The sequence below is a fragment of the Haliotis rubra genome, unplaced genomic scaffold (assembly GCF_003918875.1).
Source record: "Haliotis rubra isolate DU_JTF1 unplaced genomic scaffold, ASM391887v1 Scf1450, whole genome shotgun sequence".
Lineage (NCBI taxonomy): Eukaryota > Metazoa > Mollusca > Gastropoda > Lepetellida > Haliotidae > Haliotis > Haliotis rubra.
In genome coordinates, this window is record NW_025765393.1 from 150,183 (window position 1) to 176,145 (window position 25,963).

Genomic DNA, 25,963 nt, shown 5'->3' on the forward strand with positions numbered 1-25,963 from the left:
AATAATGAAGTTGTATATCCATAGAGCTCTTCGTGTTGTTGACTTCAGGGGTAGGGTGAGCTGCTTTTGCAATATTCAAGCAGTATCCCAGGTATCATTGTTTTGTAAGTTCTCAAGGACGATGCGATTCCTACTTGTCACCAAGTGTTATCTAATATCCCAGTATCACGATGTATACAAACGTTGATGTTAAGCAATGAACGTATTCCCTACGTTACCGTCAGGGGTGACCAAACTTCGATTTTATTTAAAAGACAATTTTTGTGATGGGAATATGTTCATCGTGTGTTCAAGGGTTCTCTTCCTATGTCATATTTACAAAACACAACAACTCATTTCGCTAATAATCTGTTTTTTAAAATAAAACGTCACAAGATATACTAAGCCGCAAAAGAAACGTCAATTTTGCATTTCCTTCGCAGAAACGGATAACTGTAAAGCCCATTTTATATTTTTTGAATGTGTATTTTTTACAACATCTCCAACATTACCTGAGGAAAGACATTCCTTTCCAAACTCAGAATGGAACCCAGGAAATGGTCTTATAAAACGCAACCTGATCTCGGAGATGGTACCGTGTTCTCCATGTTTTTCATGCAACTCATGCCGCACGTGCTGTTCCACAAGGACCAGCCTTATAAAATGCACCCCAAAACCTGGTTGAAACATTCACACTACAACGTCAGCACGATGCCGCGACTCACGACAGCTCAAGAGCAACCAGGCGGTAAGAAGACTTGAAGCTGGCCACACTGCAAAAGCCGTTGCCAATTCCGTCCAAGTCAACGTTCGGGCCGCAGCAACGTTTCCCATCCACCAACACCATAAATGATCAACCCGTACTGGCAGACCAAGGGTGACCACAACACGACAGCATGTACTGAATCCCTTCATGCAGGCCGCCGCCTCCGTGGTGTAGTTGTTAGAGCGTCCGCCCGGAGAGCGGAAGGTCGCGGGGTTCGATCCTCGGCCGCGTCCTACCAAAGACGTTAAAATATGGTACTTGTTGGGTCCTGCCTGGCGCTCAGCATTAATGGATTTACAACAAGGACTGGTCGGCTCGGAGTCAGTATAATGTGTCTGAGTGGGGTATTCATGCTTCACTGCGGCATGGTATCTCAGTGGGCTAGCACTATAAAACCAGCAAGTCTGGGCTGAGTACAAGCAGCCTGCACACATACACCTACACGCATGCACGTCGTCATATGGGCGAAATATTCTCAAGCACGACGTTAAACCCAATTTCACCTCACCTCACTTCATGCGGGCATCCGATAGAACAGGCCAGACAGTGGAAACACACGGAAGACCAATCAGTACTGATACAGTACGCCGACGTCTTAACAGCGGGAACCTCCATTGCAGTGGACCTTACCGTGGACCTATCCGAACCCCTCGTCACCCAGATATTGTACATAAAAAGAATGTTTTTGATCCAATTATTATGTCTATTTCTGTAATGATTTGATTACAGTGCCTATCGAATTTTGAATTCGTATTGACGTTTTGTTGCTGCTGAGCATACATTTGTTCATCTGAACATTGGCTAAGTTACTGACAAGACAGTGTCGACGAAAAGCGTGTTGCATTTCCGTGACATCTAAAGAGCTGAAATAGTAAAACAAAACGTTATTATTCAAAAATTAGAATTGTAAAGTATGAAGTTTTAGAATCGGTTATATATTTTCTCTTTGTTATCATGTCATTCTGTTGCAAATGTTCATTCGTGTGTCAATTGTATCCAATGTGGAACGAGGTATTTCTAAAATGATAATGACGGGGTCGTGTATTTATGACATTTCTTTGCACAAGAACGCATTTTCGTCCGATTTGAACTTTTGTTTTAATGAAGAGAGAGAGACATTGAAAATCTAATGATTGCTCTCTAAGTTTTAATACTGGTGCTCGTGTCATAAAGGAACTGCTTACAAACTGATTCATTACAAACATAAACAACTGATACATACATCGTATTACTGAATGTGTTATCAGTGACAGTTGTGCTTCTGTTGCGTGATACCAGCATAGACTGAGGTCAACTACTTCCTGTCACTATGACCTGCCTATCTCTGGGTGCTCTAACATGGTTACCTGGAATGTTTACACACTGACAATGACCAGGTCTGATCATGTTGAACAATACAATGATATCACAGAAATGGAACCAAAACAAATTTATCGACGTAGGGTATAATACACTGCGCATTGTTTGCAGTAAAACAATACGTGTAGACACGCTTGACCTGGCGCTAACGCAGCACGCAGCAATTATGATCGTCGTTTTATGTGCTTTAACAGCAATTATACAAAGTTATCATATTACCAGTATATCTGGTTATGCAGCCCATATAAATTCGGTGTATGATAAAGCTTATATCTGAATTGGGTTTGCAACACCACTCTTTGTTTTGAAAACTTGTTATGCTTTCAGTGGTCTAATCATATGTTCGTCACGACGTTTTTGTCCATTAAATGGATTGCTTCCTGATGAATATCAGCAGTTGGTTTTTAAAATCCAGTGGCGCTGTGTATATTAGACATCGCCGAGAAATCACAATGTTCGTGTGTCCTGTATCTACACACTCTCACACTGATATTGCAATATCCATGGCCAATCTCGACGTAGAATATTTTAATGTAGTTAGACGTAATTTTGGTGGGGCGTCGTCGGGGTGGAGCATTAACATGTTAAGTTTTAAACACATGTTACACTCAGTTCTTCTCAAGCATAGACTGTTGTATATAAGGAAAACTGAAGTGATGATCGCAAAAGTGTTATTAATGTATTATCTGTGTAGCTGCAGGTGTTTACTTCAAGACTTTCTTTATGTTGACCGACGGCTGGGAGTGACTTGTGATGCATTGGACAACATAAGGATGGAAGATAAATATTTATCAACATTGGCGAGTTCAGCTGTCATCTGTTTGATTGCAATCTAAATTGCTCATAATAAATTCTTGGGGAAAGTTTGGGAGCATCCACAAAGTCTGGCGTCCCTTGATGTAGTTGTGTGTGAAGAACAACCTCTTCAGAAGTCTGCTTATATACCCTGCAGATGTAAAAACATGCATATGTGCGAGTGCGACAGAACTTGTGGCCATTATTCCGTTGCGATCAGAACAACGATAAGTGTTATCCTTAGTCCAACGGCGTCCAGCGTTCGTCACTCTGTTGCAGTTCTGCGAACGAACGAATATACTCAGTGAGCGATGGAAGTAGTTCCTGATCATCTTTAACAGACTTGGATCACCTCGGACACTGATGTATATACGTATTCAAGTTGTATTGTGCGATATCCACACCTTTAACGTATTTGCAGTAAATCATTGTGAGCACAGGAATATTGTACTAATTATATTGTATACTTATACTTGACGTTGTAGATAGATCTAGGGCAGCGCGAAAGAAATTTTCGGGCAACTTTCACTTTTCAGATCTTATGGTAATTTGCAACAGAATAAACTCGGCATCGAAAGGGCTTAATTATATTTAAGGTTGTTAGGGCTTTAAAGAAAATTGCCGTTGTTCGGGCTTTAATTATAATTTTACGTTGTTAGGGCTTTAATTATACTTGACTTTCTTAGGGCTTTAATAATACTTGACGTTCTTAGGGCTGTAGTTGTAATTGACATCATTTGTCCTTTTCTTAATGGAAACGGAAGTGGAACTTTGGTCCACAAATGATTGGACAATAACGTCCAAATGCTGTTCATTTTGCTTTTCATATGGAAATTTACTTACCCAACTTTTCTACTTATCAGTTGGTCAGAGTGTAAGAAAAGGAAAGAAACACAGAGACAGAGTGTGATGAGATTTTACTCGTGGCTACAGTGGACTTCCCCCTTTCGAACTATATCAGCGTATGTTAATACGCGACAGTTGTGTATTTACTCTGTCGGTTTGCAATGCAGTCTTCGGTACATTACACACAGGGTAACATATCCTTATGTCGCATATTTATTATCTCGTATATATAATCGTCCTTGACAGTTACCGGACAAGCCCACACGTGCTTTATATCAAGGACGAATGAAGTCCCCCATTCTGTTAAACATCCTCGAGGTGGTAAACTACTGATAACGATATCCTTCTTTCACGAGTAATGTGACGATTATCAATTCCAAACACAACACATGGTGTATAGCTGTGACAATGTTGGGTCATTTCGTCCTCATTATATACGTGTTGTGCATAATGATAAGCTGCAACAACAACACAGCATAGAACTGGAGTATTTGTTTCAAATTGCATGTACAGACTCGTAGATAAAAAGTGCAATGTATAGTGAGTCATTGGAGCCAAGTATTAAGTATTTCTTGTATCTTAAAGCGACGTTTATTCCTTGTGGCTACAGACAGGGGGTATCCAGACCACATATGACGGTGTTAATGTTAATGTTACTATGACAGTACATCCTCCTACACGACACACACTTTTCTGTCGACGGGCGTATACACTGTTTCATACATTCAGTCGTTGATGTTGGATACCTTTTGTTATTCACCCGTTGCTTGTCGATACTATGAATTATATAAACCCAGTAACTGCAACATATGTCAAACAGATAAGAATGAATCATCGTAACAAGTGAGTGAGTGAGTTTAGTTTTACGCCGCACTCAGCAATATTCTGTAAATAATCGAGTCAGGACCAGACAATCCAGTGACCAAAAGCATAAGCGTCGATCTACGCCATTGGGATACGATGGCATGTATCAATGTAACAGCATATGGATCTAGAGTCATACAAGAAGATTTCTAATCCGCGCTTGTATTTCTTGTTTCAATGATTTCATGTTGCAGCACATGATTCATTTTGACGCAGAAAAGGTGACCGCTTTGCTGTGGTGAATAGTGTGCGGTCCTTAGAAACAAAGAGGAGATAGAAATGATTTCAAATGAAATCGAAAAGGACAAAGTTAACATATTGAGCCATCTCTGTTGACTCAAGTCTTTTTAAAAGGGACATGATGGTCACATCAAAACTTGATGTACTTTGTATGTGCTGTGTGACAATAGATTATTTGTGCCAATATCTGGTACACAAATGTTGGACTACATCCGCGTCCATTGTATAACAAGACACCTTACTTTCCATATATTCCAGATACTCTGAAGCTGACAAGTGTTCCGTCATTATCAACAAACGGAGATTGTTTCACCTTGAGCTGTACGAGCTCAAGAAGAATTAGTATAATTTTCTGGTTTAAGGACGACAACATAATCTTCAATACAACACGACACGTGGATGCTGCTGACCTCCAAACCGTACCAGGAGTTGATCACGTGAACTGTGATGCCTCCCAACACAATGTAACCATCAACATAACTACCACTCAGTACAATGGATCTGTATGGAAGTGTTCAGATGCTCGCGTAATCAGCAACAATCTTTCTATCAGTGAGTTGGGACAAACAAATGGTAGACTTAAAGTGAGATATATCTCGTTTTCATCTTTGTTTATGAACATATTTCAGATAGTTCAGACAGGAAATCTCATGTATTGTCAAGTGAGCACGAATACTGAAATGTTATGACGTTGTTGTCATTACACTGTTATGTGGAGATTTGCCACGAAGAAATACAATCTCAGATACGCCCACACTCATGATCATCAAAGCAACCGTATTTATTATGCCATTGTGATTACAAAGCCATTTCAATTGTATTAACATTCAGCAAATATACTCTGAAACGCTGTGTTCCTCATAATAAAGAAGCTGACATCCATAAAGTAACTGGCTTCCTTGTGTGTATCACTTCTAAATGCCATTCAAAGACCTGATTCAGCAAGTACATGTGTGATTACACTATGCAGAATATTCTAAAATTCCGATTGTATTTATATTAAGTTTTAACCCTACAGCTTTAGTCAATCTTTATCACCTTGTTGGATGCTCCTCAACGTGGCATTTATACAGAAATTGTGTTGTAAAAATATTACAAAATTGATTTCGACCCTGTAAAAGTATATTCTGAACACAATCTTTTAATTATTCTGCTTTTTGTCTCGCGAAAATCCGATTTTGTTTTTAATATACCTATTTCAAACTATTCAAGACATTATAATGCTTTGTAAAATGCAATACACCTCTTTTAAATCTGCTATATAATAACCTTATTTCTTTTTTTTAATTAACCTTATCGCACATGAAAACAATGTTGAGGATGCATAGGTGTTTCTTTTAACTGTTACTTTCAAATGTAAAGGTTGGAGCGAACACATATAGATAATAACCAAATAAATGTTTGATCACGTCATAGATTCAGCAATGCATTGTTTCAGATGTTGTCACTCGCCCTGCGGTAATTGTTTCACCAAATGTCGTGACATCTACATCTTATTCGACCACAACCAGATAGACGAGGCATTCACACAGTACGTTCAGTGACTGTTGCCATAACACCAGATAGTATAACTCACCCTGCGGTAATTGTTTCATCAAATGTCGTGACATCTACATCTTATTCGACCACAACCATATGGACGAAGCATTCACACAGTACGTTCAGTGACTGTTGCCATAACACCAGATAGTATAACTCACCCTGCGGTAATTGTTTCATCAAATGTCGTGACATCTACATCTTATTCGACCACAACCAGATAGACGAGGCATTCACACAGTACGTTCAGTGACTGTTGCCATAACACCAGATAGTATAACTCACCCTGCGGTAATTGTTTCATCAAATGTCGTGACATCTACATCTTATTCGACCACAACCATATGGACGAAGCATTCACACAGTACGTTCAGTGACTGTTGCCGTAACACCAGATAGTATAACTCACCCTGCGGTAATTGTTTCATCAAATGTCGTGACATCTACATCTTATTCGACCACAACCAGATGGACGAGGCATTCACACAGTACGTTCAGTGACTGTTGCCATAACACCAGATAGTATAACTCACCCTGCGGTAATTGTTTCATCAAATGTCGTGACATCTACATCTTATTCGACCACAACCAGATAGACGAGGCATTCACACAGTACGTTCAGTGACTGTTGCCATAACACCAGATAGTATAACTCACCCTGCGGTAATTGTTTCATCAAATGTCGTGACATCTACATCTTATTCGACCACAACCACATGGACGAAGCATTCACACAGTACGTTCAGTGACTGTTGCCGTAACACCAGATAGTATAACTCACCCTGCGGTAATTGTTTCATCAAATGTCGTGACATCTACATCTTATTCGACCACAACCATATGGACGAAGCATTCACACAGTACGTTCAGTGACTGTTGCCATAACACCAGATAGTATAACTCACCCTGCGGTAATTGTTTCATCAAATGTCGTGACATCTACATCTTATTCGACCACAACCATATGGACGAAGCATTCACACAGTACGTTCAGTGACTGTTGCCATAACACCAGATAGTATAACTCACCCTGCGGTAATTGTTTCATCAAATGTCGTGACATCTACATCTTATTCGACCACAACCATATGGACGAAGCATTCACACAGTACGTTCAGTGACTGTTGCCATAACACCAGATAGTATAACTCACCCTGCGGTAATTGTTTCATCAAATGTCGTGACATCTACATCTTATTCGACCACAACCACATGGACGAAGCATTCACACAGTACGTTCAGTGACTGTTGCCATAACACCAGATAGTATAACTCACCCTGCGGTAATTGTTTCATCAAATGTCGTGACATCTACATCTTATTCGACCACAACCATATGGACGAAGCATTCACACAGTACGTTCAGTGACTGTTGCCATAACACCAGATAGTATAACTCACCCTGCGGTAATTGTTTCATCAAATGTCGTGACATCTACATCTTATTCGACCACAACCACATGGACGAAGCATTCACACAGTACGTTCAGTGACTGTTGCCATAACACCAGATAGTATAACTCACCCTGCGGTAATTGTTTCATCAAATGTCGTGACATCTACATCTTATTCGACCACAACCACATGGACGAAGCATTCACACAGTACGTTCAGTGACTGTTGCCATAACACCAGATAGTATAACTCACCCTGCGGTAATTGTTTCATCAAATGTCGTGACATCTACATCTTATTCGACCACAACCACATGGACGACGCATTCACACAGTACGTTCAGTGACTGTTGCCGTAACACCAGATAGTATAAAAAAAGCAAACCTTGTGGGAATGTGGGTTTTTTTGCACATTGTTCTTGTGCAATTCATAACACATATTGAATGTAGCAAAATGTGAACATCAGTTCATAATTGTGTCTATAAAATTGAGTTTTACGATAAATCAGACTTTTTGCCTAACATTTTAGGGATTCCATATTGGTAAGATAGATCGAATAAAAGAACACATACAAAAAATCAAACATTATTTGAATAATGATTAATGTAGTTTGCCTTTGAAACTCGATCAAATATGCGTTGCGGTACGCAGTCAAGCTGATCTTTAAACTTTGATATGATTCTATTCGACAGAATACGCTACAGGCGATACGCATGCCCCTACGATGCTCATGCAACCAGCAATAACAGTTCGGCAGGAAAACACGTTGTGGGTGAAGACAACACTACATTTAGCCATATACCAGAACACACTACAGCTGTACCTGCAGTGAAAAGCGGTAAGATGGATTTATCTACCGAGCAAAGACTTAATGCAAAGTCACTCTTAGGTATTGAGCTAATGGAAAGAAATGTTTCACTTAACTGATTCACTGTCCAATATATTCGTAAAGAGCTATTTTTCAGATTTCGGAACGTCATGATAAATGATCAGCCTTTTATACTAGTGACCAGAAAACATTTACTATTTTCTTTTGCTTTTTTAGATTTGCCAGCTATACAAACCAAAGTCTACACTATAGCCGTCTCTGTAATAGGTGGTGTCATTGCCATCGCTGTAGTCATCGTTGTCGTCGGCATGTGTGTTAGAAGAAAAAGTGTAGATGTAGTAAAAGGTACGAGGACGTTGGACGTTGAATGGAAAAATAAAGTATGTTTAAATACATGTTGCCTGTGATGTATATTTGTTATATCTAGGAACAAAAGAATGCAAATCTTTACTAAATGTTATTTATGTGTATTTGTCCTTCATGAATACAGAAAACCTTTATTAACAACATATGAACTTCATTTTATGGTTAGTATTGGGAGACGATGTGGTATTGTAAAATGTATGCCATGGTATTATCATATGGGTAAATGCTTTTGATCTGTGAGAGAAATAATATGTTGTTAAAATTTGCAAAATTTGTGTCTGTAAGTTACGAAAAGTCAAAAGTTAACTTAATTCTACATGTTCCATTTGAAGGGATTGTTTGTACTGTTGTGCACGTGTAAATATGCAGGCTTTATACTGAATAAAAGAACTGACTCATGAAGGTGAACGTGTAAGCAGAACGCACATTCAAACAGTTCAGATGAATGTTAACGCGTTTTACTAAAGTAGGGTGGTAACATTTGCCAAAGTATAGTTTCTTAATCACCAAATATATTTCTTTTTAGCTTCTCGTGACGACATTCCTGCAACTGAATGTCAACCTGGGAGACTGAAGTATGTGTTTCCGTCTCTGTTACTGAGTTCGTGTTTCATGGTAACCATAAAGTTTCATTTGCAAATAACTCCAACATTGATATCCTCAAAACGCGAATGTAACATTTCCTTGTCATCAGCGATAAAGTATATATCTTCTAGGTATACTGAAACAAGTGAGTGAGTGAGTTTAGTTTTACGCCGCACTCACAATATTTTTTAAATAATATAGTCAAGACCAGACAATCCAGTGACCAAATGCATGAGCGTCATTCTACGCTATTGGGATACGATGACATGCGTCAACCTCCCTCCCGCATGTATACGTTCATACACAACTATTCCAAACTGTTGAATGACACTCAGTATTTCATTCATTTAGAAAATAATTTCTTTTCAGTGATATTGTTCCACCTCAAAGTGCAAGCAGTCGCACGGAAGGTGAACAAATAGGTACGCTACACGTGCATGCTGCTGATAAGAAGGGGCTGCATATGTTGAACCTTGACTTTACAATGAAACATGCGTGGCTAGATCCATTTGTGTCCACAATGTCAAGCTACAGTTACAAATAAATAAAACGCATTTTAAGTTCTTCAATATATATCACCAAATAATATTAAATTGTTACCTTTTCATAATCATGCCTTGACCTGATTTGGAACCGTGGTAAATGTAGTTTTCAGTAAATAACTAAATCTATCGGGAGGTTATTTTAACAAACCGATGTATATATTACTGTCCTGTGTGAGTCACGAGACCACAAATTGAATGTGAAGATGTTGGTAATTTAACTAAGAAAAGTAACTGCACTTTAGTAATTTGTTGGAAACATGCTTTTTAGATTCAGTGCCAAAGAATTGGTTGGTTAGTGAGATGCTAAAATTTTACTCATTATGTCATTTATTATAGTGTTCGTCACATGTTATTTGCGATCAACGAAACATAATTTCGGTAGAATATGGTAGATCTCTGTAGTATGTGCTCCGATTATCGAACGTTTGTTCATTGATACATTATAACGTTGCAGGTATACCTAACACGCATCCATACATTTCGTTCTTTCAGTTATGGTGGACAATTTCCTATACACGATGTCTTCTGAGGTGGTACCGCGCGCTGCCAACTCCACGAGCAGTGAAGACGTGGAGGAGAGGGCAAGTAAGACTATAACACGCATGGAAATATTTATTTTGAACCTGGGAGCGCTGGTGCTTGAGGATTCAGTTGCTTCCTGTTTATACTCTTGGTCTATTTTCACCTCCTACTTTTATCCCAAACCTTACACTATACAAAATTTGAAACCAGTCCTATTTCTTACTCTTTTTGTGTAGCTAATTGAGACGGTCAGATGATGTTTGGTGTGTTTCGGTAATCATGTTAAACCTGAAACCACCTACCTTTAGCCATTGTGTTAAAACCTTGTCACAAACAAACAGGCTTAAATGCCTCAAAGCCAAGCTGAAGTGCAATAGTCGCTGCCACAATAGCTTTAACTGTTCAAATAAGTAATGTTGAAATTGCGATCCACTTTTGTAGATTAAGTTATTAAGTGATGTTCATGTTATGGTCCCATTCATTATGTGACATAACATGTAATTTCGTGAATTATTCTGTCAGTAAAACTTGTTTTCAAATACGTGTCTGCTATTAGGCACTAAGTCTTGTATTTTCACTACACCATTTCAGTCATGTCGAGAAATGGCTAGACCTCTAAATCTAAGTCATTTCATGAAATGACTGGTAATTTTAGCCAGTTCAGGAAATGACTGATTTCACAATCTGACTGTAACATATACATGTTTTAAGTTACCATAAAAGGTTAATGCTTTGCTAGAAATATGTTTTAGTCAGAACACTTACGAACAAGTTACTATTTTCCCCCAAGGAATATTTCATGACTTTTTACCAATAATAAATAATTTCGTTTTAGTAAAACAATACTTAATATAATTGTACTTAAACTGTCTGCTTATACCAAATCAGTAGAACGTTAACCAATAAGTCATTTGATCACATTAGTGGCTATAGTGAAAGTATCACAACAACATTGATTATTTAACTCATGTGTAAGAATTTTATAATCATAACTCCTCTTTTCAAATTCCAGTTATGACGGACAATCTGGTCTATGAGAGCTTCCCTTTGGACGAAACTGAGACTGAAATATCAGGTAAACCTTCTCGTGGATATGCACGTGTTTTCAGGTATGACCGTTGGGTTTGTAGAGGTCAATAATACATTATATACACAGTGTTTTTACTGGGAAAGTGAATTCAAACTATAACGCATTTTAACCACTTTCTAAAATACATTATATATTCATAGCTTCGGCCTTGAGAGCAGTGCTAATTTACTATTACAGAGGGGCACACAAAGAACGTGGTGGTCTAGGTTACCAGGTATTAAACATGCGGTGGCAGAGTAGGTGAGATCGCTGACCTGGTGTGCTGACTTTGAATACCGATTGGAAATCATGATACCTCCCCACCAACCCACCCAACCAACCAGTAAAAGTGTAATCCCAAATATAGTATGTAACCAGTTTCATGAAGCATTGGATCTTGTACTAGGATCAGTGCTGCCATTTTGATGACAATCATGTAACTGATAACTTACTTTGTTGCTGCTGATTTTCATACTAACCTGTCGCACTACAGAGAAACGGATGGTACGATAGTGTCACCAAATATGTTCCTTTATAAACAAAATCGATTCTAGCCATTGAATTAGAAGGTTTCCATATATTTACACAAATATAACTGAAAAGCTTCCTCGACAAAATTCAGAAACTAGTCTATAAAACGGAATTAACAACCATAGACAATAAGCCGTAATGGATGCCTGTGTATGTATGTATGTATGTGAGTGTGTGTGCGCGTGTCTATGTAAAAACAAACATTCGATCACAAAGATATGCTTGAAAGGTCCCGCAGAGCAATACGTAACTTCCCTGAGGATACAAAACAAATATTTAATTGATGACGTAATCATAATATATACTGTTGATCTTGCAGAGAAGCACACAGTCGTATACACGGGCTTGTCGTGCTAGGAGGACATAGACAATCAATACACCTCACTTCGGAGTCTAAGCCAGCGCGTCCATTCCGCTACCCACACCGACAATGTCAATGTACATGATTGGGCAACATCCACCGACCAATAACTTCGTCTGAAAAAGGGTTGCAGTATAACATCTGATTTCATCCGTGTCATAACAATGATGAATTTTAGATGTGAGAATATCATGATCAAGATAAGGCAACAAAGTTTTCGAAGAAGTTTTTAACGAGCCATCTGAACAATAAAACATGTTATTCGATTACTGTCTGAGCAGAATAATTGTAAATATATATACCTAACTGTAACGTCATACGTATGATGACGACATAGCTGTTACCGTTATGTGTCGCCTATGACTACACTCAGCTTTCATTGTACACCTGAAGAGCCGTTGAACGGCGAAAGATCTTGCGCTGATATAATGGAGTTTTGGCAAAAAGAAATATTATATATGTTATTTATATTCTTCAGTGATTTCTTAAGAGCCGTTGAACTTGAAGTGACTGAAGTGACTTTTGTAGCAATGGTCTGTCCAATGATAGAAATGTAAAAACATAAATTGATTTTAATTAAAGGGTTTCCTTGCTACTCTTGTTTACTACTTTTTATGAAATGTTTGTTTCGCTAAACCCGACTGTGTTTGAACCTTCGCGATATCATAACAAATTTACCGCTGTTAACACCATAGAGGCAACATATTCTGACTACAACAACACCATGACATTTCCCCTATTCCTGTTTGTGCCATCTCTCAGCTTGGCCAAGCTGTCACGCTTTCACGTTTACGTTAGCGGATCGCTTGTTTGTACCGTGTTAACCCGGAAACTCTGAATATTTAGTGAGTGGGTTAAATTGTAACGTCACGAAGGCAATATTTCAGTGAGTGAGTTAGTGAGTGAGTGAGTATGGTTTTACGCCGCTTTTAGCAATATTCCAGCAATATCACGGCGGGGGACACCACAAATGGGCTTCACACATTGTGCCCATGTAGGGAATCGAACCCGGGTCTTCAGCGTGACGAGCGAACGCTTTAACCATTGGGCTACCCCACCGCCCCCCAATATTTCAGCCATATCGTGATCTGAACCTTTATATTAGTCATTACATAGTGAAACATAAAACCATATACAAACAAAACTGTTTCATTTTTTGATCAGCAAATACTTCAAATGGAACAAACAGACATAACAATACTGGGGGAGTGAGGTTGGTGTTAAAACCACTCAATAGCTATACAGCAAACATCAACCCCGAGTCTTCCAGAGGAAATAACAACAACTTGTAGTATTTAACTGGCCACACGAGTATCCATTATACTTTTCATGCTTACTGAACGTAATTCATATTAGCCACAGGTGTATTGTACTGGTCCTGAAATTGGAACACGCGTGTATCACCCTCGATGTACATTTATCGTACGCGTATCATACTGGACATACGTGTTTCATGCTGGTGACATGAATGTCACACTGGGCACCATCATTACTAGACATACCGGTATCATACTGACATACGTGTGTCATATTGGTGACATGGATGTAAGTATCTGGACAGTATCGTACTGGACATAAGTGTGTCATACTGGACACACGAGTATCACACTGACATACGGGTATCATACTGTGGCATGAATGTCATACCAGACACGTGTGTATCATACGAGGTATCTTGACATACGGGTATCATACTGGTGATATGGATGTTATGCTGGACAGTATTGTACTGACATGCGTGCATCATACTTGACATACGTGTACTATACTGACAAGCATGTTTCATACTGGCGATATGAATATTATACTGGACATAAACGTGTGTTATTCTGCACATGCGGGTATAATACTGACATATGGGTATCATACTGGACATACGAGTATCATACTCGACATACGGGTACCATACTGGACATATGCTTACCATACTGGACATACGGGTACCATAATGGACATACGTTTGTCATACTGGATGCGGGTATCGTACTGGACATACGAGTATCATACTGGTGACATGAATGTCATACTGGTGAGTAATGTATTGGACATACGTGTATCATACTGGTGACATGAATGTCATACTGGACATGTCGGTATAATACTGGACATACGTGTATCATACTGGTGACATGAATGTCACACTGGAGAGTAATGTATTGGACATACGTGTATCATACTGGTGACATGAATGTCATACTGGACATGTCGGTATAATACTGGACATACGTGTATCATACTGGTGACATGAATGTCATAATGGACAGTATTGTGCTGGACATACGTGTATTATACTGGACAAACATATTTCATACTGACGATATGAATATTATACTGGGCACGCGTGTATCACACTGGAAATAGGAGTATCGTACTGGACATACGTGTGTCATACTGGTGAGATGCATATCATTCTGGACACACTTGTAGTATAACTAGTCACACGTGTATCGTACTGGACACAATGTACCATATTAGCAACAGGAGTATGGACCCGACATACATGTATCACATGCTCTACACCTGTAACGCAGACAGACATACATTGCATGTTTAATCTGTACTGCAGAAACGTAACTGTGTGCAGACGAGGAGGTATCAAATTCTCTTCTTTCTCCGAAACCCTATTACTGCAAATGGGATAGCCGCGTCTGCCTCTCACCTGGCACATTGATAAACGTTCAATAGAACAATAAATGTTCTTTTGCAAGTATTTCATTTTATCATCTTATGGAGGGTGTTCTCCTCAGTGCAATAAAGCAATCTGATAAACTTGGTATCCAAATCTGATAACTATGAAATTATGTCAATCCACGAACTACTTTCAAAACCCATACATGCCATGCAAATCCTTAAACGTTAACATTGCGTGGACGAGTTTGTAAACAAACACGGCCGCCCCCAATATCAAAACTGGTGATTCTGTAAGAATTGATGACAGAGGTTCTGAGTCGTTACTGCAGTGATTGACTTTGGAAAACATGAAACGGAGAACCTCGTTCAAATTGAAGCTACGGATTTTGAGGCACGAGTGACAGGCCTCGACTCTTGTCTAAGAAAGGTACCAAACAAGGATTTCGATCTATCGATCACAACAAAGAAGACGACGAATCGATTCCGTCAGGTATCAGAAACTGATATTGATGAGGTGATTACCTGCAATGAAAATAGAAAAACTACCAAGTTGTTGTTTGTTTTAGACAGAAAGTTCTTATTTTAGGCGTGAGTTATGTTTGCACTGTATTAGCGACTATTCACAACCATATGCCGCCGTCATGAACGACCTTCACCTTGGTGTACCGCTATATTCTTACGCGATTGCTCGATTCTCTTCATATAAATTCATTGCTTATTTTTTTGGAGTGAGTGAGTGAGTGAGTTAATATTTTAAGTCACTTCGGCAATATTTCAGCAATATCGTGACTATTAACAAATTATAATGTCATAATACATCATTATAAAAACCTGTCGGCGAAGGACAGTAAAAATAATTAGAATAGTACAGATATAATTGTAAAACTAGTATGAAAATCTAATCTAAAATAACTTAACTTTGAAAGACAATGCAATGTACAAAAGTTGATAGAGATCGCCAACAACTGAAGGTAGATCACCATACTAGGGATCATGGGGACCTACACTACCTTTGCTGCCTGCATAGACCTTAGATGGACCTTTTTAGAGTACTTTTAGGAATGACACTATATGTTACAGAGATTATTAACCTCGTTTGTTTCCGTACCATTAATATCATAGATTAGGAATAATAAATACGTATTATACGTATTATGCTCGCCACGGCTCGCATTATTCAATTTTCATTCCTAACATATGATATTAATGATATGAAAACACACTCGGTTAATAAGCTCTATAGATTTCTTCCTCACATTATACCAGATTCCCATGACTGCACACGTAAGACATGCATAAACGTTCACGGACACTAACACAAACACACGTGGATGCATATTCGTGCACACAAATACGCGACAAGCGCAAGCTTCGAAACTTCGGCATTTCGTTAGGAGAAGGGCACCCGCAAACTGATGCGGAATGAAACTATGTCTGTAGCTCTTCCTGGATTGCGTGAACTGAGTTTCATTTCCAGCGAAGGTCCCTATCAAATTGAAATCTCTTAAGAAGTAAATTACAGCGGTTTCCTTGGGTTCTAAAGTATAATTACTTTGTTGTATAAAGTCACCTGCAGATTACAGAAATCAGTATTAAAATAATTTTGATTACTAGTGAGTGAGTGAGTGAGTTTAGTATTACGCCGTACGCAACAATATTCCAGCTATATGGCGGGGGTCTGTAAATAATCGAGCCTGGACTAGACAATCCACTGATCAACAGCATGAGCAACAGCGATCTACGCAATTGGGGTACGATGACATGTAGCCAACCAAGTCAGTGAGCCTGACCACCCGATCCCGTTAGTCGCCTCTAACGACAAGCATGGGTTACCGGAGATCAATTCTAACCCGGATCTTCACGGGTCTATATTGCAAAGACTTACTTCATTACTAGTAGAGACAGGGCCATTTGATAGTATCTGCCAATGTCGCTACAATATACTCCTCCAGTATCTGTATATTATACTTCCCTTGCAAATATATCGATTTTGGTTGTTTTAAGCCAGACTCTCATAAGCATATCTTCAACCCAATGACATTAGCTTAACACAGGGAAAGATATTTCAAAATTGTTCAGGTAAACCGCAATTTATTTCATCCATCCGTCCATCCATCCGTCCAGACAACTGTATCTACCACAGGTTAATCAAATATTCTAAGCAAATATAAACAAGTATCGTTCAAATAAGTAGGCGTAGCTGCATCACCAACACGGTATAAATCAAACACATATTTATCCTCAAGCAAGTAAATAATATATATGGCCTCGAGTCAGACTATTTGAAAATAATATTGGGCATACAGAAAACAAGGTTGTATGGTTGCATTTTGGATGTATTGAGGGATGCAGATTTGAAAACGCTAATGCGATTTATCCAGCTGTGTTAAGGATCACGCACGTTCCTTTAGGAAACAATGAACCGTTGCTATATGATGCTGGTGTACAGTTTGGCCATTCTGATCGGAGAATCGTCTGTTGTTAGCGGTGAGTTATTTTAGAATCAAAGAATAATGATTCTAGTTCTCAGCGAAAGATGAAGCTTGAACACTAAGCTGAATGTTCCAAAGACGAGTCGAGTGCTAATGCAAGCCTGGCGGAGCCCAAACGTTTTCGGTGAATATCATTTGCTGGATGCAAGTTCCGTAATCTGAATATTTTGCTTTTAGTGTAACTGATCAGATAACTCACATTTGAAGTAAGTGTATTGTTTTCATGTGTTTAAAGTTAAGGGTTAAGACTGACTTGAACAACATGTGTTTCTATGGAAGTAGTTCTCACTAGCTGCAGGTGTTTGTTAGAATTTTATGTTTATACGCGACATTAATTAGTCAAAGGGTACATTTTACTTTACTGCTAAGTAATGACTTATCATTTTACTGTAGAACTGACTGACTGACTGAGTTTGGTTTTACGCCGCTTTGAGCAATATTCCAGCAACATCACGGCTGGGGACACCAGAAATGGGTTTCACTCATTGTACCCATGTGGAGATTCGACCCCGGGTCTTCGGCGTGACGAGCCAACGCATTAACCACTAGACTACCCCACCGCCCCGGATGGGAAGCAACCCCAAAAGTACTTGAATCTGTGCTCCTCTGAGGAAGTGTAATCCCAAATATAACATATGCTACATTGCTAAATGGCACTGTGTAAACAAACATCACAGCTTTACTACACCACGCTGATTGCCATTTTCATGTTACCAAATCAACAAAATAATCCATTATTGGGTTCAGAAAGCTAGAAATCTGCCTTTACTTCCATTTGGCAGCTCTGTCATATTTGAATGTTAAATAACATTAAATACACAAGAAAAAACGGTTCGGTTTACATGAATTCTGATGTTTCAAATAATACTTGCTAGGAGGAATATTTCAGTTTGGACTAAACAATACATATGGGTGTATGAGAATGTGCTTGCTCAGCAAAAATGGACGTTTTTCCCTACAAATGTGTGCAGCTTGCCTTGTAGAGAACAATGTCTATGCGTGTCCATGCTGACGTTCGCCCTTCTGTATTTATTACCCACGAGGTCAACGTATGGGTAGTTGCATACTAATCTCGTACGTCACACGAGTGTCGTATCGCGTTGACCTGTGTCGTAACGACTTGACCTGAGATTCTAACGATTTGATTGGATAACCGATGACCTCTCAATTAGGTCACATTCTGACGTAACTATTTTTTCATTCATAACAAACACGTGAATTCATTCATTCTACAACTTAAATGCATTGTGGGAATGTCAACATTGCGAACGTTCCCGAGTCGCTGTTTAATTGTGTGTCGAACTGAGACATTATATCCTTCTAAAAACATAAACGCGATGTTTCCACCAGAGATGTTAGCCGAATGAAGCAACTGGAAACCAGGAAACGAGGTGCTACGGAGTAGTTTACTGTAGGAGGCTGTACGAGGCGATGACAACTGACATGCATCGTGACGTTGGTTACCAAGGCAGTGACGTCATTACAGTGTAACGTCATGCACATATTGTACTACAGTACAAAACTCTTCCGCAACCTCTTTATGAAACCGGTTTCCGTTTGAAACCAAAAACATAACAAAAGTACGCTGTTTTGTCAATTGTCATGCATGTAAGACGTGGGTAATAAATAAAATACCACACTCGGTCTCATTACATACGAATTATACGAAACTCGTGACCTTCCTATGCTATCTGACCGAGCTTTCGCTCGGTCAGATACCACAGGAAGGACACTCGTTTCGTATAATTCGAATGTAATCAGACCTCGTGTAGTATTCTCTATATATGACCATGTACTGACAGCCACATACAAAGCCGCATGTTCGTCAACATATGTACATACATGCTTTGACACAGTGCAGCCATTAACTATACTTAGCAAGGACCAGGATTGATGACATTTTGTCTAGAAGCATCGGGGTGTTAGTAGGAGAGGTGTGATTGTCGTCAAAATCTCATGGGCAATATTGATATTTCCCAGTGGCCCTGGGGTAGCCTAGTGGTTAAAGGGTCCGGTCGTCACGCTGAAGACCCTAGTTCGATTCCCCACATATGTACATTGAGTGAAGCCGATTTGTGGTGTCCCAAACCGTGATATTGCTGGAATATTGCTAAAAGCACATGAAACTATACTCACTGATATTTACCTTATTCCCCTGATATGTATACGGTCTCTTATCATTGATTACACGAAATTATGATCAGATGCAGGAGTATATTGTCTTCCAAACAATATGACAGGTGGACCTTTTCAGCAAAAGAGACAATATGGTCTTTCTACAAACAAAGTGTGATGTGTCCTATGAGGCACGTATTTCAATGTAAAAATTGTGAACGATCTTTTTGAGTACAGTTTATTTTCATATAGTCATCGAATTTGTAAAAGAAATAGAAATATTAGATACATTTTGAGGAATAGATGAAAATTTTATCATTGGTAGTTTAGATTAGTAACTGAGTTTGTAAGTGGCTGTACCTCCAAAGGGGGTTGAAGTATTGCAAAATTATTGTCCTCCTGACATGGTACGAAAGACTCAATGCATTCAAAGTGTATTTAAACTTTTCTGTTTAGAAATATCCGTAAGTAGCTGAAGATGAGTAAATGGAAATATAAAAATATTTCTGTTATCTGACAAGATGTGATGCTTAAAGAACCGGTAATATTCATATATGAGTACTGAGATGTCACCGGAAACGAGAATTCCCAGAAGGGAGGATGAGTTACCTTAGTGACTTACGATCACTTTACCGCTTCGTGAAAGGGACCCCTGAACGTTTTCTTTCACTTGCCAGTGCAGATAGATTTAAGGCTTGCATAGTTTTATTTACATATGTCAGCAACAGACATTAACTCACATGTTTGTGTTTCAGAGTGCAGCACATATGGGAAGACTATGTCCATTTATGAAGGGTTGTCCATAACTTCCCACAACAATGAAGCAAAACACAGGTACTCCCCCGAAAAGTGTATCGATAGATGTACATCTACCACAGACTATTTGTGTTTGAGTGTAGACATGAATCCCGCCCATGCCACCTGCTATCTCACGAGCTTTGAGTATCTTGACGTAAATGAAGGTGACCGAGAAAGTGGAGAATATGGCTGGCTGTTTGGAACCCGAGATTGCGCATTCGACTGAATATTTCTATCGTTTCCTACTTGTTCAAGTGCCCCTACATTAGTGTCCGTTGCTGACATCCCTGTTGTGTAGTGTAAGCAATTTATTTATGAAATGGGGCGATGAAAATATGAAATATTAGCATTGTTAGATACGTGCGTCGACTTTGTTGCTATGCTTTTCTGATATCTCTGACCAAGACTTCACAAGAGAGAAAAGATCTTTGTAGTTAGCTTAATTTTCTCACATTATTCTTATCTGTTTGTTGCTTAACTGAAATCTTGAATATTATAATCTTAATCAAACAGAAGTACACCAATAATCGTAAATAACTGTCAGCAAAGAACGTGTTAGTGTCCCAAATATGTTGTTAAATGTAGCACCAAAGGGTATACCTGCTGAATATTTGTCTATCTCGGGTCTATACAGACCGCCAAGAGAAAACCATAATGATGGTAAATTTACAGTGATACTAGCTGTTTGTACTCTAATGGCTACATAACTTAAAGAAAAACTACAGCACTCATGATTAATTATATTACAAACCCCTAACTGCCGGTCTACATAGTGCTGTTTATCAGCTGTCAATAGTCCAGTTATATACATGTATCCACGAATCAGGTCGAAAACAGTTAGATGTAGGTACATTTCTAAAATCGGAATGTATTTCAACTCCCATGTTTCAGTGTTTAGCAATTGCTCGATGTCTTAGATCGACAAAGAGTCTTGTACAAATTATAATATAAAATAATTCCTGTAAATGGATATGAGAAAGATTTTATACTGATGTGTGGCCAGCTGATATTGTAGCGCGGCATAGGCTTGGGATGGTTCTTTGAAGGTATAAGCTTGTAATGGTTGAAGGTGTAGGCTTGTGATAGCTATGTGAAGGTGTAAGCCTGGGTATGTCTGTGTGAAGGTTTAGGCTTGGGAGGGCTATGTGAAAGGTGTAAGCTTGTGACGGCCACGTGAAGGTGTAGGCTTGGAATGGTTATGAAGCTTGAAGGCCGTAGGTGTACATGGGGTGTGCATATCTGCAATTTTCGGCGACTGAAACGTTTTGCTTTCTCCTTTATATTGTTGTTACTCTCTCAATAAAGTCATAGCACTGACGTGATGACGGTTTATGCGAACTGATAAGCGTTTTCCGAAAGAACCAAATCTATATCTAGGTAATTGAAATACGATATTATTTGTACGAAGCACGCTTCAGAGTCGTGAAGATTACTGATAACCAATACAGAGCAGCCACATGTACAGAAGAGCTCCCCTTGTACCAAGCAAGCTGTGTGTGGGACGAAACAGGAACACAAGATACATATATGGGAATACGATACACACATTACCTACATCTACAGAGAGCAGCCACATGTACAGAAGAGCTCCCCTTGTACCAAGCAAGCTGTGTGTGTGACGAAATAGGAACACAAGATACACATATGGGAATACGATACACACAGTACCTACATCTATACAGAGCAGCCACATGTACAGAAGAGCTCCCCTTGTACCAAGCAAGCTGTGTGTGTGACGAAATAGGAACACAAGATACACATATGGGAATACGATACACACATTACCTACATCATATACAGTATTACTGTTATACAGGGAACCATTATTATACACACCGCACGTCCTGGCAAAATGATCCTTGGTGTATTGTGTCAATTGGCTGCAGCTGTCACTTAGCCTTCTTTGGCGGTTTGGCTCAGCGGATGACTTGACAAATTTTGACTGTCACATAATCATTAAGAATTCATCACTATACCAAAAAATATCGAACTAAAAAAATAATCCTGCATACAAATATATTGTCATTAAGATCTTCATGACTTTCTGTGGATTATAGTGAATGGTAATGTGCACTGAATGTTTCCTTGGTCAGTAATACGATTCCGTGTCAGAAATGTGGCGCAATGTGTATAGTGTGTGTCTTTAGAAAATATCACTAGCAGCTGGGGAACGTTCTTGTACATGTCTTACAAGTATGTGATGGAGACTACTGAGGTAAAGTGTGACTACCAGGGACAATGAATTCTGCCTGCCGTTCTCTGTTCTCGTAACTTTATGCTAGAATTACAGTGAACCTCTGTGTGATCTCACTCACTCACTCACTCACTCACCCATCCATCCCATCACCCAACCACTCAACGAAAGCACCCACTCACCTACTCCTTTGTTTGAAAAGATTGTGTGGAAACATCTACTGTCTCTGCAGTTTCTAAAAAGTACGGAACAGAATATCTTCCCTGTATCCCGAACCTTTCGACTCACTTAACATTATCACCCGTGTATCCCGAACCTTTCGACTCACTTAACATTATCACCCCTGTATCCCCAACCTTTCGACTCACTTAACATTATCACCCGTGTATCCCCAACCTTTCGACTCACTTAACATTATCACCCCTACATTATCACCCCTGTATCCCCAACCTTTCGACTCACTTAACATTATCACCCCTGAATCCCCAACCTTTCGACTCACTTAACATCATCACCCCTGCATCCCCTACCTTTCGACTCACTTAACATTATCACACCTGTATCCCCTACCCTTCGACTCACTTAACATTATCACCCCTGTATCCCGAACCTTTCGACTCACTTAACATTATCACCCCTGTATCCCTTACCTTTCGACTCACTTAACATTATCACACCTGTATCCCCTACCTTTCGACTCACTTAACATTATCACACCTGTATCCCCAACCTTTCGACTCACTTAACATTATCACCTCTGTATCCCCAACCTTTCGGCTCACTTAACATTATCACCCCTGTATCCCCTACCTTTCAACTCCCTTAACATTATCACCCCTGTATCCCTTACCTTTCGATTCACTTCACATTATCACCCCTGTGTCCCTTACCTTTCGACTCACTTAACATTATCACCCCTGTATCCCCAACCTTTCGACTCACTTAACATTATCACCCCTGTATCCCTTTCCATTCGACTCACTTCACATTATCACCTCTGTATCCCTTACCTTTCGACTCACTTAACATTATCACCCCTGTATCCCCAACCTTTCGACTCCCTTAACATTATCATCACTGTATCCCGAACCTTTCGACTCCCTTAACATTATCACCCCTGTATCCCGAACCTTTCGACTCACTTAACATTATCACCCCTGTATCCCGAACCTTTCGACTCCCTTAACATTATCACCCGTGTATCCCCAACCGTTCGACTCACTTAACATTATCACCCCTGTATCCCGAACCTTTCGACTCACTTAACATTATCACCCCTGTATCCCCAACCTTTCGACTCACTTAACATTATCACCCCTGTATCCCCAACCTTTCGACTCACTTAACATTATCACCCCTGTATCCCCAACCTTTCGATCAACTCATCATTATCCAGTGAGTAATTGTATTGATTGATATAATCAGATATGTCATTTTATACTATCGTCCAGAAGAAGGTACACACTAGACAATTGGGTTTGATACAGCAATAATAGAGGTAATCAAAACGTAGTCTGAAAAAACTTCATACCTAATGTCCAAAACACAATAATGATAACATTATTCATCACCGATTCTTTTTTGTTACATATTTTGCAAAAATTAAACAAGTACATACTGGAGTCTGTATTTGTGTATTTTTATTGACATACGCTTATCAAACCACACTATGAGAATAACATTTGTGTGCAGATACGAATGCAGATACAAATACACCTATCAACATAATCAACTCCCCAGATCGTTGATCTTGCTGCCATATATCATATCCAGACTGGATAGATGACGTTAACATTACACTATCTCTACCTGTTGTCCCACCATGTCCCCACACCTCCCTACATACTGAAGCCCCTGCGTTGTATCATGCTGCATTACTCAAGTGTGTGCTCACAATAGACAGGCCTTTATACGTGCCTACAGCTATCTTGTCATTGTGTAGATATACGGCTTCCATTGACAGCATGGAATGTAACCGGTTTGGTGATTACACACAATACTGCGCCATGTTGTAAAGAGTATGACAGGCCGTTACAGAAAACATCTATTCAGCATTCATAGCGTATGGGAACCCTATTGACCCAGCGGCGACTGTCATGGTATGATTGTTATCATGTGTATGCTGTAGTCGACGCAAGTCGCCTCGCTGATGTCTGTCAATGTCAACTTGCCACAGACTGACTTCTACTGTCACTAGCTTCACAGGTATGTTGGTTAGTGTATGTAGTTTGGTAGGTGTGTTAATGCTGTGTGAGGGAGTGAGGCACGCTGATCTACAAAGGCAGTTTGGCTGGACTGAGATCTCCAATATACGTGGGAGAAACAGATGTTTGTTTTAATGTCCGCAGGGTAAGTATATGTGACGTGTTTCTGTGCTTGTATGTTGAGGAAAGGCAGCGTTTGTGAAGGGTTGTTGAGTGTGTGTTTATCGTGTGTGTGCACATGATCAGTGCCATGGACAGAAGGGGACGTTTTTTGTGGGTGTCCACAGTCCAGAGTGATGGTAGTACCACATTTGGCCGACCTGTTTTAATTCTGGATATGCATCGAAATCCGCTGTGAAACCATGATCACTCACTTGGAACAGACTGACCTCTTTCAGCAACAGGTAGCGTCAAGCACGGTGGTGTGTAGATGAGGCGACATGTGAAATAGCTTCGTGTGTGTGTGTGTGTGTGTGTGTGTCTTTCAGCAACAGGTAACATCAAGCACGGTGGTGTGTAGATGAGGCGACATGTGGACTAGCTTCGTGTGTGTGTGTGTGTGTGTGTCTTTCAGCAACAGGTAACGTCAAGCATGGTGGTGTGTAGATGAGGCGACATGTGGAATAGCTTCGTGTGTGTGTGTGTGTGTGTGTGTCATCAACAGGTAACGTCAAGCACGGTGATGTGTAGATGAGGCGACAAGTGGAATAGCTTCGTGTGTGTGTGTGCCTTTCAGCAACAGGTAACGTCAAGCATGGTGGCGTGTAGAATAGCTTCTCTGTGTGTGTGTGTGTGTGTGTGTGTGTGTCTTTCAGCAACAGGTAACGTCAAGCACGGTGGTGTGTAGATGAGGCGACATGTGGACTAGCTTCGTGTGTGTGTGTGTGTGTGTGTCTTTCAGCAACAGGTAACGTCAAGCATGGTGGTGTGTAGATGAG

The 25,963-nt window shown here is 39.7% G+C and overlaps 1 protein-coding gene and 1 long non-coding RNA gene across 4 annotated transcripts; both read left to right on the forward strand.

Annotated features, from left to right (window-relative positions):
• Positions 1 to 4,074: 4,074 nt before the first annotated feature.
• LOC124269515 lies at positions 4,075 to 6,364 on the forward strand. Its single transcript, XR_006896527.1, has 3 exons — positions 4,075 to 4,232; positions 5,108 to 5,401; positions 6,288 to 6,364. It is a non-coding gene; the product is annotated as an uncharacterized LOC124269515 (long non-coding RNA).
• A 5-nt stretch (positions 6,365 to 6,369) lies between these two features.
• On the forward strand, positions 6,370 to 12,918 carry LOC124269514. Of its 3 annotated transcripts, XM_046704543.1 has the most exons (9): positions 8,040 to 8,116; positions 8,476 to 8,621; positions 8,829 to 8,957; positions 9,505 to 9,553; positions 9,933 to 9,985; positions 10,601 to 10,693; positions 11,643 to 11,705; positions 11,898 to 11,960; positions 12,550 to 12,918. In XM_046704543.1, the coding sequence occupies exons 1-8, from the start codon at positions 8,097 to 8,099 to the stop codon at positions 11,924 to 11,926; spliced, it is 582 nt and encodes a 193-aa protein (XP_046560499.1). In that variant the 5' UTR covers positions 8,040 to 8,096; the 3' UTR covers positions 11,927 to 11,960; positions 12,550 to 12,918. The 3 variants fall into 3 exon arrangements, with proteins under 3 accessions (XP_046560498.1, XP_046560499.1, XP_046560497.1); XM_046704542.1 differs by lacking the exons at positions 8,040 to 8,116; positions 11,898 to 11,960 and adding an exon at positions 6,370 to 6,504; XM_046704541.1 differs by lacking the exon at positions 11,898 to 11,960.
• Positions 12,919 to 25,963: the final 13,045 nt, after the last annotated feature.

What these genes read in the sequence shown, in the direction of transcription:
- LOC124269514 (XM_046704542.1), top strand. Translation starts at nt 6,485, where the DNA reads ATGGACGAAGCATTCACACA. An exon ending in TGTCAACCTGGGAGACTGAA is followed by an intron (nt 9,554 to 9,932) that starts GTATGTGTTTCC and finishes ATTTCTTTTCAG; the next exon opens with TGATATTGTTCCACCTCAAA. An exon ending in AACTGAGACTGAAATATCAG is followed by an intron (nt 11,706 to 12,549) that starts GTAAACCTTCTC and finishes TTGATCTTGCAG; the next exon opens with AGAAGCACACAGTCGTATAC.